At 41.8% G+C, this 13,931-nt stretch overlaps 1 protein-coding gene across 3 annotated transcripts in view; it reads left to right on the top strand.

Annotated features, from left to right (window-relative positions):
* The window catches only part of LOC109433366 (glucose dehydrogenase [FAD, quinone]), a 164,846-nt gene extending 153,456 nt beyond the window's left edge, over window positions 1–11,390 (top strand). For all 3 annotated transcript variants that reach the window (XM_062855860.1, XM_062855859.1, XM_062855861.1), the window contains exons 6-7: window positions 9,196–10,490; window positions 10,550–11,390. In XM_062855860.1, coding sequence (XP_062711844.1) covers window positions 9,196–10,490; window positions 10,550–10,801 — 1,547 coding nt within the window. In that variant the 3' untranslated portion in view covers window positions 10,802–11,390. The remainder of the gene's footprint in view (window positions 1–9,195; window positions 10,491–10,549) is intronic.
* Window positions 11,391–13,931: the final 2,541 nt, after the last annotated feature.

Below are 13,931 nucleotides of genomic sequence, written 5' to 3'. Positions count from 1 at the left end.
GGACACGGAGTAAATACCTGTGTTCCATCCCAGGAAGGACCAAGGACTAAGGACCAAGGGGTGACATTAACCTTGTTAGCATAGTCAACCCACCGATTTTCACCATATTTTGCTTTTCATAAACTGAGCGCTTGGTACGAGATGTCCCCACTCATTGTTTCTATTGTTGTATTAAAACGCTGCACAGTAGGCCTGGTCGCTTTATTGCTTGTAATGCATCTCTGATGTACTGCAATCATCAATAATGACAAGAAAAATGATGGAAGTAGTCAATTCTATCATTTACCAGGATTTTTTCAATGAATGGCTGTGTATGTGTAGACTAGACTAGACTAGAATGTCTCCAAACTTTTTTTTTTTTCAAACACGTCACTACTTTTTGCGCTGTTCTTCAACGATGTCGTGTTACTGTTGGGATCGGAATATGTTCTGGTATATGCTGACAACCTCAAACTATTTCTGGTCATAAAATCTGGTGAAGACTGCTTGCAACTTCAAGAACGTATAAAAATCTTAGTAGAGTGGTGTAAACTGAACAAACTGATAATTAGCGTTGAAAAATGCACGGTAATTACCTTTCACCAATGTAAGTGCTCCATCATCTTTTACTACAATATTGATGGGAAAGCTCTCGAGTGTGTCGACCGAGTCAACGATTTGGTTGTTGTCCTGGTCAATCAACTAACTTACAACCAGCATATAACCAGCATAATTTCGAAAGAAACTCGGCAACTGGGATTCATCACAAAAGTTTCCCGCGATTTTACGGATTCTCACTGCCTTGGAACATCAGTATAGAACGTATCCAGTGCAGATTCATAAGGGTTGCACTGCACAGCAATTAACGTTCGTTGTGTAGTTGCTTAATGGCGAAATTGATGCACCCTCTCTTCTGTCACGAATCAACTTCCGAGCTATGGAGAGACAACTAAGGTCTCCGGCTTTGTTGTTAACTGAATTTCACAGAACAGCGTATGGCTTCTACGAACCATTGACTGCGTGCGTTCGAATCTTTTCGTTACTCGATGAGATATTGGGTTTTGGTGAAAATTCAAGATGTTTTAAGAGAAAAGTGTTGAACTCCAGTTTGCTATAGTTTTTAATGTTTTAATATTCATGTAGACTTAAGTCAAATGAATTAATTAAATAAATATATAAATAAATAAATGAAATTTGTTCACAAAGATTCGGAGATTATTTCAAGAAATACCGCCAGGGTTTTCCTTTAGAAATTCAGAAATTTTTCCTGTAACCTTTTCAGACATTATTGCTCTTATTTCTCCAGGGGTTCCTTAGGATATTACTTCATTCATTCAACCCGACAGAATGTGGAGCGATACAGACAGAAGCGGAAGCATCAGATCCATCTCTTCCGGGAGAAAAAGCGCCGCCTGGAAGAAGCGGAGTGCGAGGAAATGGAACTGATGTGCCGTTCACAAGAAACACGTAAGTTCTATCAGAAGCTCAACGCATCCCGCAAAGGCTACGTGCCGCAAGCCAAAATCTGCAGGGATAAGGACGGGAGCTTCCTGATGCACAAACGTGAGGTGATCAAAAGGTGGAAGCAGCACCTCGACGAGCACCTGAATGGCGAAGAGAGAATGTAGGCACGGAGGACCAAGGCAGCGGAGGAAATTACTATGTTGGTGCAGCAGAGGACGGGAACGAACCAACTCCCACGTTGAGGGAAGTTAAGGATGCCATCCACCAGCTTAAAAACAACAAAGCGGCTGGTAAGGACGGTATCGCAGCAGAACTCATCAAGATGGGCCCGGAAAAGTTGGCCACCTGTCTGCACCGGTTAGTAATCAAGATCTAGGAAACCGAACAGCTACCGGAGGAGTGGAAGGAAGGGATAATCTGTCCCATCCACAAGAAAGGCGACACGTTAATGTGTGAGAACTTTCGAGCGATCACCATTTTGAATGCCGCCTACAAATTGCTATCCCAGATCATCTTCCGTCGTCTTTCACCTAAAGTAAATGAGTTCGTGGGAAGTTACCAAGCCGGTTTCATTGACGGCCGGTCGACAACGGACCAGATCTTCACCGTACGGCAAATCCTCCGTGAAAGGCCGTGAATACCAGGTGCCAACGCACCACTTGTTCATCGACTTCAAGGCGGCATACGACAGTATCGACCGCACAGAGCTATGGAAAATAATGGACGAGAACAGCTTTCCCGGGAAGCTAACCAGACTTATAAGAATTACGATGGACGCTGTGCAGAACAGCGTAAGGATTTCGAGTGAACTATCCAGTTCATCCAAATCTCGACGCGGACTACGACAAGGTGATGGACTTTCCTGCCTACTATTCAACATCGCCCTGGAAGTTGTTATGCGACGAACCGGTCTCAACAGCCGGAGTACGATCTTCACGAAATCCGGCCAATTTGTCTGTTTTGCGGATGATATGGATATTATTGCTAGAACATTTGTTTACGAGACAAACTTCTCCAAAAACATAAAGGAAAAAAACGCCGGCAGAACATCACGACCCTACAACCTGAAACAGAATAAGTTAAAAGAATCAGCCTCCCATTCTACCCGAAACTCGCAAATCCAATTAAAAATACACTCCGACGACAAGTACTTCATATCAGGTACCTTGCAACGACTGCCCAACGGTTTACATCGGTCAAACACGCCGCAAGGTCAAGGTACGTTTGAAAGAACATAAAAACGCAGTGGAAACCAACAAACCCAACGAATCCGGAGTTGCAGCACATACGGTAGCTTCTACGCATAGCATAGACTGGAAGAATGCGAAGCTGATCAAGGCAGTTAGAAAGGCTTCGCATCTCAATGCCTGGGAGTCTATGTTCATATCAAACGAAACGCGGCCATTGATGAACGAAGATAACCCACCTATCACATCAGGTCTTTTTGGTCTGGTAAAAACGACGACGATCAACTGATTTCTCTTCATCTCGGACGAGTACGAACAACGTACAATCATTCGACGAAGCCAGTCGGACATTGTCCCGAGGATGGGTAATATTGCACTCGAAACCGGTCGACAACAAAGGTAATTTTAACCCTTTGACGATTGTAAGAACGATAAGTGTTATGTCTTGTCTCCCGTGTCGCGTCTTGATAATATAAAGTACATGCTGGTAGGTGAGACTGAGCGAGACAGGACAAACCTTGGCAGCTATGTTACGATAGACGAGGATATTTTCGAGGTGGTAGAAGAATTCGTCTACCTCGGTTCCTTGCTAACGGCTGACAATAACGTGAGCCGTGAAATACGAAGGCGCATCATCAGTGGAAATCGTGCCTACTATAGGCTCCAGAAGAAACTGCGGTCAAAAAAGATTCACCCCCGCACCAAATGTACCATGTACAAGACGTTAATAAGACCGGTGGTTCTCTACGGACACGAGACATGGACGATGCTCGAGGAGGACCTGCAAGTACTCGGAGTTTTCGAGCGACGGGTGCTAAGGACAATCTTCGGCGGCGTGCAGGAGAACGTTGTGTGGCGGAGAAGGATGAACCACGAGCTCACTGCACTCCGATGAACCCAACATCATGAAAGTGGTTAAAGCTGGACGGATACGGTGGGCAGAGCATGCCGCAAGAATGCCGGACAACAACCCTGCAAAGTTGGTGTTTGCTAACCATCCGGTTGGTACAAGAAGGCGTGGGGCTTAGAGAGCACGATGGGTTGACCAGGTGGAGCGTGATCTGGCGAGCGTCGGGCGTGACCGACGATGGAGAGCAGCTGCAGATGCAAAGTATTATGACGGCAAATTGTTGATTTAGTGTTATCATGAATTTGATGTTGAACTCAATAAATTAAATGATATTCATGATGACGACACAAAATCCAAGATGTTGGCGGCTCAAAATTCAAGAAGGCGGTTGTAATAAAAAAGGGCAGCCTATTTATTGCACCCGTAAACAAATAGAAACACTCCATAGAAAATCAAAAAGCGCTCCATAAAGAATGAATATATGTTCCATGAAAATGTGCAATGTTGCCCAAAAATAATTGAAAACGTTCCATACTTTATAAAAAATTTACCGGTAAAACATAAAATTTTCTCATTAAAAGTGAAATTTTGCACCAATAAATAATACTGAATTGGTCAATTATAAATTACAAATGCTCCATAGAAAAATGCAAATGTTCCATAAAAAATTAAAATTGTACCCATAGAAAATTGAATATTGCTCCATAGAAAAATTAAATTGCACCATAAAAAATTGAAATTGCAACATAGGAAATAGATGAATTCTCCTTAAGTACTATTAAACTGCACAATAGAAAATATGAATTGCCCCATGAAAAATTGAAAATCCTCCATAGATAGCATTTTCTCATAATTTAATTCAACAGGGCTGAATTGCATTACATTGCACTGCTTTAGTGATGCAAATGTTTAAAGTTATGGAGAATTTTCATTTTTTTATGGAGCAAATTGTATTTTATGTGGTGCAATTTGATATTACTTATGGAGCATTTGTCTATTTTCTATGGTGCAATTTCAATTTTTTATGGTGCAATTTGAATTTTTTATGGAGCAATATTCAATTTTCTATGGGTACAATTTAATTTTTTTATGGAACATTTGCATTTTTCTATGGAGCATTTGTATTATATTATGGGGCATTTCAGTTTTATTTATTGGTGCAAAATTTCACTTTTAATGAGAAAATTTCATGTTTTACCGGTTCATTTTTTGAAAATTATGGAATGTTTTCAAATATTTATGGGTAATATTGCACATTTCCATGTAACATATGTTCATTCTTTATGGAGCGCTTTTTGATTTTCTATGGAGCATTTGCAATTTGTTGTGGTCGCAAAAACCTTTTGCCATAAAAAAGTTAGCCTCTAAAACCATGGGATTTGGGTATATTTGGTAAGAAAAAGATGTCCGGAGATCAAAAATGGTGATCAGAAGATGGCGGCTCAAAATACAAGATGGCGAGCAATATTTCGAGATGGAAGCTGGCTTAAGCAATTATAGGTTATTAAACCATGCAGTATGTATATTTATCAACAGACCAACATATTCAATAACAATAACAAGAAGGCAGCCGGAAATTCAAGATGTCAGTAGTTGAGTTTTGGGCTCTGAAACTATGCAATATAGAAATAATTTGGTTTGATTTGTTAAAAAAGACGGCCATAATATCCAAGATGGTTGCCCAAAATTCAAGATGGTGACTGATTTAAGGAGTTTAGGCTCTAAAATCATGCAGTTAAGAGATAATTTGGTATGGCGAAAACATGAGTCCAAACATAGCGACCAGCGTATCCAAGATGGTGGCCAAAATATTCAAAATGATAGCTCTTCTGAGGAAGTTTAGGCTCTAATACCATGTTATAGGTGTACACAGTAATGTTTCGATATTATCATTGTTTTTGCGCGACAGACCCTAATTTTTAAATTATTTTCTTACATTTGAATATAACTCTCCCTACTCTTCTTTGGGAAGAATATTCAAAGCGCGTTTTGCAGCACTAAAACTGTTGAAAACAATCGGAGATGTTGTACAATGTTTAACCGTTATGTGGCCGGCAAACTTTTTGCTTTTTTCTACACCGTGTATTTTAAATGGGTGCTGGGTACCCGGGTACCCTGCCGGCCACATAAGGGTTAAAAGCATTTTTAAAAGTTCAAAAATAACACAACGCAACATTTTTTTGTCTCAAGAGCAAACTTATGTGTCTCTGACAGATTTTGGCCCGCTAAATCCGAATCCGGGCTCAGATTTGCTCCAGCACTTCAGAATTTTGAGCTATACCTCAATTTATAGGGCAAAATATGCGATTTTGGGCTTTTTTGACTGCCAGCCATTAAGCATGGAAATATTTTTTTTAACAACCAAAAGGTAAAGTTGTCAATATTTCGTCAAAATATTTCGTTTTACCAGATCAAATTTGGTAGTTTTAAGCGATTAATGTAAGGTACGATACACCAAAACCTCTATTTAGGTAATGGGTCGGGACTGCCTAAATGGAATTTTTACCTCAATGGATTCATTACCTAAACAGATTCAGTTTATTACCTAAATGGAGTACAAGGTTACAAAGAAGTTTAAGAAGGGAGATTAACCAGGAGAATTAAAGGAGGTCATCCGGAGTTTCAGATGGCTTTCAAGGAGTTTCAGGAGGGGAGTGGCTTCAGGGGCGTTTTCGGGGGTTTTGGAGAGTCTTAGATCAGAATTGTCATTCAAATGACTAACTGGGCACGAAACACGAAAAACCTTGCAAAATTCCGCCAGACTGAAAAATAATTGAATGTCGGGTGAAAGTCGGGTCAATTTTTATCGCATGTTGGACCATTATTGGACCAACATTGTTGGGTCTATTTTGGGGTTCGTGGCCAAAATAAAAACAGGTGAATGATAGGTTGATGTCGGGATTGACGTCATCAATGCTGGAGATGATACATGCCAATTGAATGACGGAAGGATGGTTGCCTATCTCAATTTTAGCTGGAAATTACGCTGGATACTGACACTTTTCAACACTGCATAGAAGGGGTGGGGGTGTTTAGGGGACGTATCTCAACATTGCATTCCTCCTCCCCACTCCCCATATCCCCTTAACAACACTCACTACTTCTTTTCCGTAAACCAACCTTATACCTAATCTCAAGTACTCCAACTAATCTGAACACAATCAGATTCCATTTAGGTAATGTTACCTAAATGGAGGGACCTAAATAGATTTTACCTAAATGGATCCTACCTAAATGGAGGTTCGAGTGTATTTCCCATACAAGTCACTCTCCAAAAGTTGCATGCAAGTTCACTTACTAACATAAAATTCTTAAATCTATCGAATTCGATTTGGTAAAACAAAATATTTTGCATGAGTCGTTAATTTAGAAGGTAATTCATCAATTTACCTTTTGATTGCTCAAAAAAAAAACGGACTGTGGAGCGGACCTGGTGTGGTGGTTAGAACACTTGACTATCACGCCGAGGGGTGGGTTCTTCCTTCGGAAGGGAAGTAAAGCGTGGGTCCCGAGATTGAACTAGCCTAGGGTTAAAAATCTCGTTAATACAGACAAAAAAAAAATACGGATGATAAAAACGTTTGCGCCACTTAATCAGCAGCACTTGACTTATCCGATTTGAACACCGTTTGCCAATCAGTCAGACAGTAATATTTCAAAAGTCGGTAACCTGTGTTTACCAATTCCACAATTGAATAATTTCAGTTTTCTATTAATTCTGTTAAATTGTTTGGAAGGGAATCTTGAGCTCCAGAAAAAAATACACTTCCATAAAACAATTACGTTTTTTTTTTCAAATGTTGATGTCAAATCAATACTATAAACACAAATCTTGATGGAAATTTCTAGTGATGTAGAAAAAATATATTCACAGTTGTGTCTGCAGTATGTTTGCCAGGTTTTTGGAGAAAAGTCCACTAAATATCTTGTTAGAAGCGGAATAAGCAAAAATTAAGCACATCCTTTGTGAGGCTTGTAGAATTCTTTGGGGATTTTTTTTGGTGAAGTTCCCTGAAAGTAGGCAACTCTTCTTGTAGTTTTTGAATAAACTCCTAGAGATATATATATGCAGCAGTGTTTACTGTAATCCTTGAAGATGTAAGGATATGTTTTCAGCCGTTACAACAAAATAAGGCACACAACAAAACAAGTGCACAAAGTTGTAATCACACTTTCGAGTATATGAGGTTTAAAGTTTTTCGCCAATTTTTCATCTCATACAAAATGTATTTGAAACTCTATATCGACCCAAACTTCTCCGATTAATTGTAATTTTTCTAATCATCGTAATAATAATCTTAAAAAAGTTCCTGAAAGCTTGAAATCCTGAAAGTAGGCAACTCTTCTTGTAGTTTTTGAATAAACTCCTAGAGATATATATATGCAGCAGTGTTTACTGTAATCCTTGAAGATGTAAGGATATGTTTTCAGCCGTTACAACAAAATAAGGCACACAACAAAACAAGTGCACAAAGTTGTAATCACACTTTCGAGTATACGAGGTTTAAAGTTTTTCACCAATTTTTCATCTCATACAAATTGTATTTGAAACTCTATATCGACCCAAACTTCTCCGATTAATTGTAATTTTTCTAATCATCGTAATAATAATCTTAAAAAAGTTCCTGAAAGCTTGAAATCTGAATTATTTTTTGATAAGCTCAGCTCAAAATAGAAAAAATGGTCACTTACACCCTTTTGCATCTGGGACCCTCAACTACTAAAATTTGAATTATCATAAATCAAGTTACAGAATACGAACACTCTGCAATGTTTACACTTTAAAGAGTAAGCATGTTTATACGTCCAGCATCGTCTCATCCACCACAACCCCTAACCCAGGCGTCTTCATTGGAAAACTGAGATCACGGAAGCTCATCGTCATAACCGACGCAAATGAGACAGAACATTTATCTATTCCACTGACGCCCCCCGAGGCATCCCATTTCATCACTCGGTAGTGCTGACATGACGAAGCCTTCATTTACCTACCACAACTTCTGCCGTGATGGGCAGTGGTGGAAAGCATCATGCGCTTGACGTGTTTTTTGGTTCGCATCAAACACAATCTTTGCTCACGCGCTCGCGAACCCAAAAAGAGAGAACGGTTCACGATTTCCCGGATCGACGAACCAACACAAAACAAATGTCGAACGAGCAGAATCGCAGTCGGTTCGCCAGAAGGATCACAATGTAGAACACTTGGTTTGTTGCCATTTTTTGTACACTTAAAGGTAATTAGTGGGGTGTTTTTTTATTATACTGGTCAGGTACCATTCCAATAAATGATATCGACGAAAAATATTACCAAAATTTGATTTCATTACAGAAATATCGGCCGCGAACCTCTAAAATAAAAAAGCATCGCGCTTGCAAAAGATGCGATGCACTCGTTGGCGTTCGTGTCGTACGATCGTGTGCCACAGACGTACGAACACCATCGCACAGCAAAGGTTTGCGATGCGATGGCATTTTTTTGTAGCGCGTAAGCACACGTTCGCGATCAATTTCCACCACTGGTGATGGGTTGAGATAAAACAGCCAGCCACACCCCAACACCACCACCACCACCCGTGGAGCCTTGACTCCGGTTTCATCGAAGAGTGACTTTATGCAGGACGTCCCGCAACGAGAGATTAATTACTCACAAAATTAACTTCTCTGTCGTTTGATCGTTAATCATTCCGTTTCTCGTTCTTCTCGTGTTTCATTCAGGTCCGGACGAGCCGACGGGAGCGCAAATTCCATCCATGTTCCTCAACTACATCGGCAGCGATATCGATTGGAAGTTTAACACCGAACCGGAGCAGCATGCCTGCCTGGGATCGCCGGAACAACGCTGCTACTGGCCCCGCGGCAAAGTGCTCGGAGGAACATCGGTCATGAACGGTATGATGTACATTCGCGGAAACCAGGTCGATTACGATGATTGGGAAGCCATGGGCAACCCCGGATGGAAGTGGAAGGATGTTCTGCCTTATTTCATGAAGTCGGAGGACAATCAGCAGATGAACGATGTCGATAATAAGTTCCACACTACCGGAGGCATGCTGCCAGTATCCAGATTCCCGTACAACCCGCCGTTCTCATACGCAGTTCTAAAGGGAGGCGAAGAGCTGGGATATGCCGTGCAGGACTTGAATGGTGCCAACTCTACTGGTTTCATGATCGCTCAAACCACCAGCAAAAATGGCATCCGATTCAGTGCTTCCCGCGCTTTTCTGCGACCAGCTGTAAACCGACCAAACTTGCACATTTTGCTCAATACTACTGTAACTAAAGTGCTGGTACATCCTACGTCCAAAACCGCTCATGGCGTAGAAATCATCGATGAGGATGGTCACATGCGCAAGATTCTTGTAAAGAAGGAAGTCATTGTCAGCGGAGGTGCCGTAAACTCACCTCAAATCCTCTTGCTCAGTGGTATCGGACCTAAGGCGCATCTCGAACAGGTTGGAGTTCGTCCGATTCATGACTTACCCGGTGTTGGCCATAACCTGCACAACCACGTGGCTTACTTCATCAACTTCTATATCAATGATTCCAACACGGCTCCTCTAAACTGGGCCACCGCCATGGAGTACCTGCTGTTCCGTGATGGTCTCATGTCCGGAACTGGAGTGAGCGCCGTTACGGCAAAGATTAGCACCAAGTACGCCGAACGCCCAGATGATCCGGATCTGCAGTTCTACTTTGGCGGATTCCTTGCCGATTGTGCCAAGACCGGTCAAGTAGGTGAATTGCTGAGCAATGACTCCCGGGCGATTCAAATCTTCCCAGCTGTACTGCACCCGAAGAGCCGCGGCTACATCGAACTCAAGTCGAACAACCCGCTGGACCATCCCAAGATTGTGGTCAACTACCTGCAGGAAGAACAGGACGTTAAGGTTCTGGTGGAGGGAATCAAGTTTGCAATTCGACTTGCCGACACCGAAGCATTGCAAGCCTACGGAATGCAGCTGGATAGGACACAGATTAAGGCGTGTCAGGACTTTGACTTCGGATCCCAGGTAAGCTATTACTAATCGAAAGCGTTGATTGTCCGAAACCTCAACATCCTTCTTTTTAGGAATACTGGGAGTGTGCCGTTCGGCAGAACACCGGTGCTGAGAACCATCAAGCTGGCTCGTGCAAGATGGGACCGCTTCGGGATCCAATGGCCGTCGTCGACCACGAACTGCGAGTGCATGGAGTGCGGAATCTACGGGTGATCGACGCTTCGGTGATGCCAAAGGTTACGTCCGGCAATACCAACGCTCCGATCATTATGATTGCCGAAAAGGGAGCCCATCTGATCCGCCGGGCGTGGGGAGCTCGTTAATGTTGCCGGATTAGCGATCGGTAGTTGAGTGCGGTTTTAGCATTTAAGACTCGGAAATCGCCAGTGTATCGTAACGTGACAGCAGTTCGGAATAGCTACGTATCAAACCAATCCCAGTTGCAGAGACATTTTCCACGAACTACACGTTTCCCTACCTCTTGTTGTTCCGCAAAGAAATAGATCGCGTCAACCAGATGTAGACCATTGTGACTGCTACGTGCGCATTGAAGGAGGGAAGTTGAATAGCGATGCCTTAAATTATAAATCATCATTCGTAAGATATATAGCTGTAGGAGATTGGTTCGATTTCTCCTTGGTTGAGAAGAAGAATTCAGTTGCTTTACAAACACATAGGTTCAAAATCTCCCCTAAAATTTGCTACATTTAGAAGTCATGCCAACAAAAATTCAGACTATGTACAGTGAGGTATTATTGTCAATATCCTTGCGCAAAAAATCGATCGACGTTCAAAGTTAAGTACAGGATTAAATCATCATCAACATCGAATATCAGTGTATCGTTTCATCTAAGCATAAATTTTCATGTAAATTATAATAATTTTATTATAATAAATATAAATTGAAAACTTGTGGACCCTTTTATCTGATATGTATCACAATATGTAGTTCAGTTGGGCTCGATTTTCGCGAATTTCACACATTGCCACATCCGTCAGTAAGGATCGGAGGTAGACTGCTACCTAGAAAGTGTCTCTGTCTATCGTGACAATACTTTCTGGACGATGTCTTTCATGTTCGCCTACAGGTATGTACTTTGTTTTTGACGAAATTACCACCAGCCCGACCTTCGCTGCTTCACGTTTCAAGTGGGTGTACAGCTCTGCCACTGTTTCAAATAATCTGACGATAGTATCCGTCCATATTGTCCAAAAAGTACACAAATTTATTGGATTTCATGAAAACCGTATCCCGTCGTTGAACCTTGCTCGTCGCATTACACCCTTCCAGACGGTGTTGAAGAGTAGACTCTTGAGTAGACATGAGAGTTCGTTACCTGGTCGCAGTCTCCGTCGAGATTAAAATAAACTGAATAGCTCTCCTGTAATCCTTACGTAATTTTGCTTTGATCTGTGTTATCATCTTCCCAGGAAAACCGTTCTCGTCCATAATTGTCCATAGATCTGAGCGGTCGATACTGCGGTATGTCACCTTAAAGTTGATGAACAGGCTATGCGTTGGGGGCAGGTATTCCGGCATTTCCGTACGGCATATTTGGTCCGTTGTTGACCGGCCGTCGATGCAGCCGGCTTGATAATTTCGCACTTATTCATTCGTTTTAGGCGACAGACTTTTTTTTTGTCTGTATTAACGAGATTTTTAACCCTGGGCTAGTTCATCTCAGGACCCACGTTTTACTTCCCTTCCGAAGGACGACAGACGACGGAAGATTATCTGGGATGGCACTTTGAAGGCGATATTCAAAATGGTGATCGCTCTGAAATTCTCACATTCCATATTGTCGCCTGTATTATATCCTTCCGGTAGCTGTTCTGTTTCCCAGATGATGAGTTTAGCTATGATACCATTCTCACCAGCTTCTTTGTTGGTTTTGAGCTGACGCTTAGCATCATTAACTTCCGTAAGCGAGGGAGTCGGATCTTTTTCGTCCTCTACTGTACTGACGGTGTCGTTTCCTCCGTTACCCTGATCTCTCGTACATATGTTCTCCTCACCATTCAAGTGCGCATAGAAGTGCTGCTTCCACCTTCCAAGCACCTCACTTCCGTCCGACAAGAGACTCTGCTGCTTCTGCCTCTTTTTGTAATGTTTCACGTTTCTAAAGAGTTCTTTTGCTGCAGCATTACCGTCCGCACTGCATTCTCTCCTCCAAAATCGCTCGGAGTGTATGCAGGTGCTCCCAATGAAGTTGAGGAATTAGCATTTCTACTGAGCTTCCAATCGTTAGTCTTTTTCGTTCGCTGGAGTTAATGCCGTTTGTCTCGATTCGTAGCATAACGCCCTCTGGGGGCAAAATGCCTTCACCCGATTTCATCATATTGTTGAGGTTTTCGTTAAATACAAGCAAACTAGAACTAAAACTGAGCAGGTTAAGCCCAAGAACGGCTATTGTCAAAAGAAAAGCGTAAAAAACGACAATTTTCCACATTTGGATAGATTCCCTAATTTGCAGCGCACAGAAATTAAGACATTGCGCGCTGATGATATGTAATCAACCCATTAAACTACCACGCGCCTCCTACTCCTTCATTTGCTGCTAAGAACAATTCGATGGAGCCCCTTGGTATTTTACATCAAGTCAAAGCGGGAGATGCCAGCGGGCGTTTTGCCTTACCCAGTGAAGAGAATTGTCAGACAAAAGAGGCACAAAACAAGCAACAAAGACGGCGCGACGATTACTCTTTATCCCTACTGGTAACAGATAATGACATGATCTCGAAAATTTTTGTTGCAGACAAAACGGAAGCTAAATTTGTTGCGTACTTTTCAACTCGTGAATAATCAATTATTACTAACCCAAAGTCAAAACTGTTTGATGATTGATCTTCAGCAGAGTTGCAGTGTTTACCGACTCGAAGTTACCGTTCGAAAATCGCAATGCCAAGCTTAAAAATCCCTAAACTCGTGGTGTACGATGTTTATCCTATTATTTTCCAGTTGGGACAAACTTATGTCGCATTGGGTGGATTGTCGCAACATATACAGGTTGCGACATTGTCATTATTGTTGCGCGATGGCTGAATTTTGATTCACTGGCCTTACCTAAAAAGGCGTTTTGCCTCCTGCAATTTCCTGGCACCTAAAAAGTAACACTTTTTTTAATTGTTTATTTGAATGGGAAATTTTGTGAGCACGCGGGTCAAATGTTGAAGTCTCTTAGGTAAGGGAGTAAACTGCTCTCCAAGGCAGAATACGACCTTAAAATAAGCATCATTTCGGCACCAACATTTCAAAAAGGCGTAATTGCTTTTGCAACCAATGCCTTCTCATAAAGCTGTGGACCGTATCTCATCCCTCCCGAGCAATCCACTAGCACAAATAGAAAGATAAAATCCTCCTCTTTCGTTTAATGGATGTGAATTGCGTAAGATGAATGATATACGATGCACAGCTCTGTGAGAAGTAATTGGTTGTAAAAGCAGTTACGCCCT

Source organism: Aedes albopictus, chromosome 3 (assembly GCF_035046485.1).
Source record: "Aedes albopictus strain Foshan chromosome 3, AalbF5, whole genome shotgun sequence".
Classification (NCBI taxonomy): Eukaryota; Metazoa; Arthropoda; class Insecta; order Diptera; family Culicidae; genus Aedes; species Aedes albopictus.
Note: the sequence above shows the minus strand (reverse complement) of the source record. Positions and strands in the feature narration are given on the sequence as shown.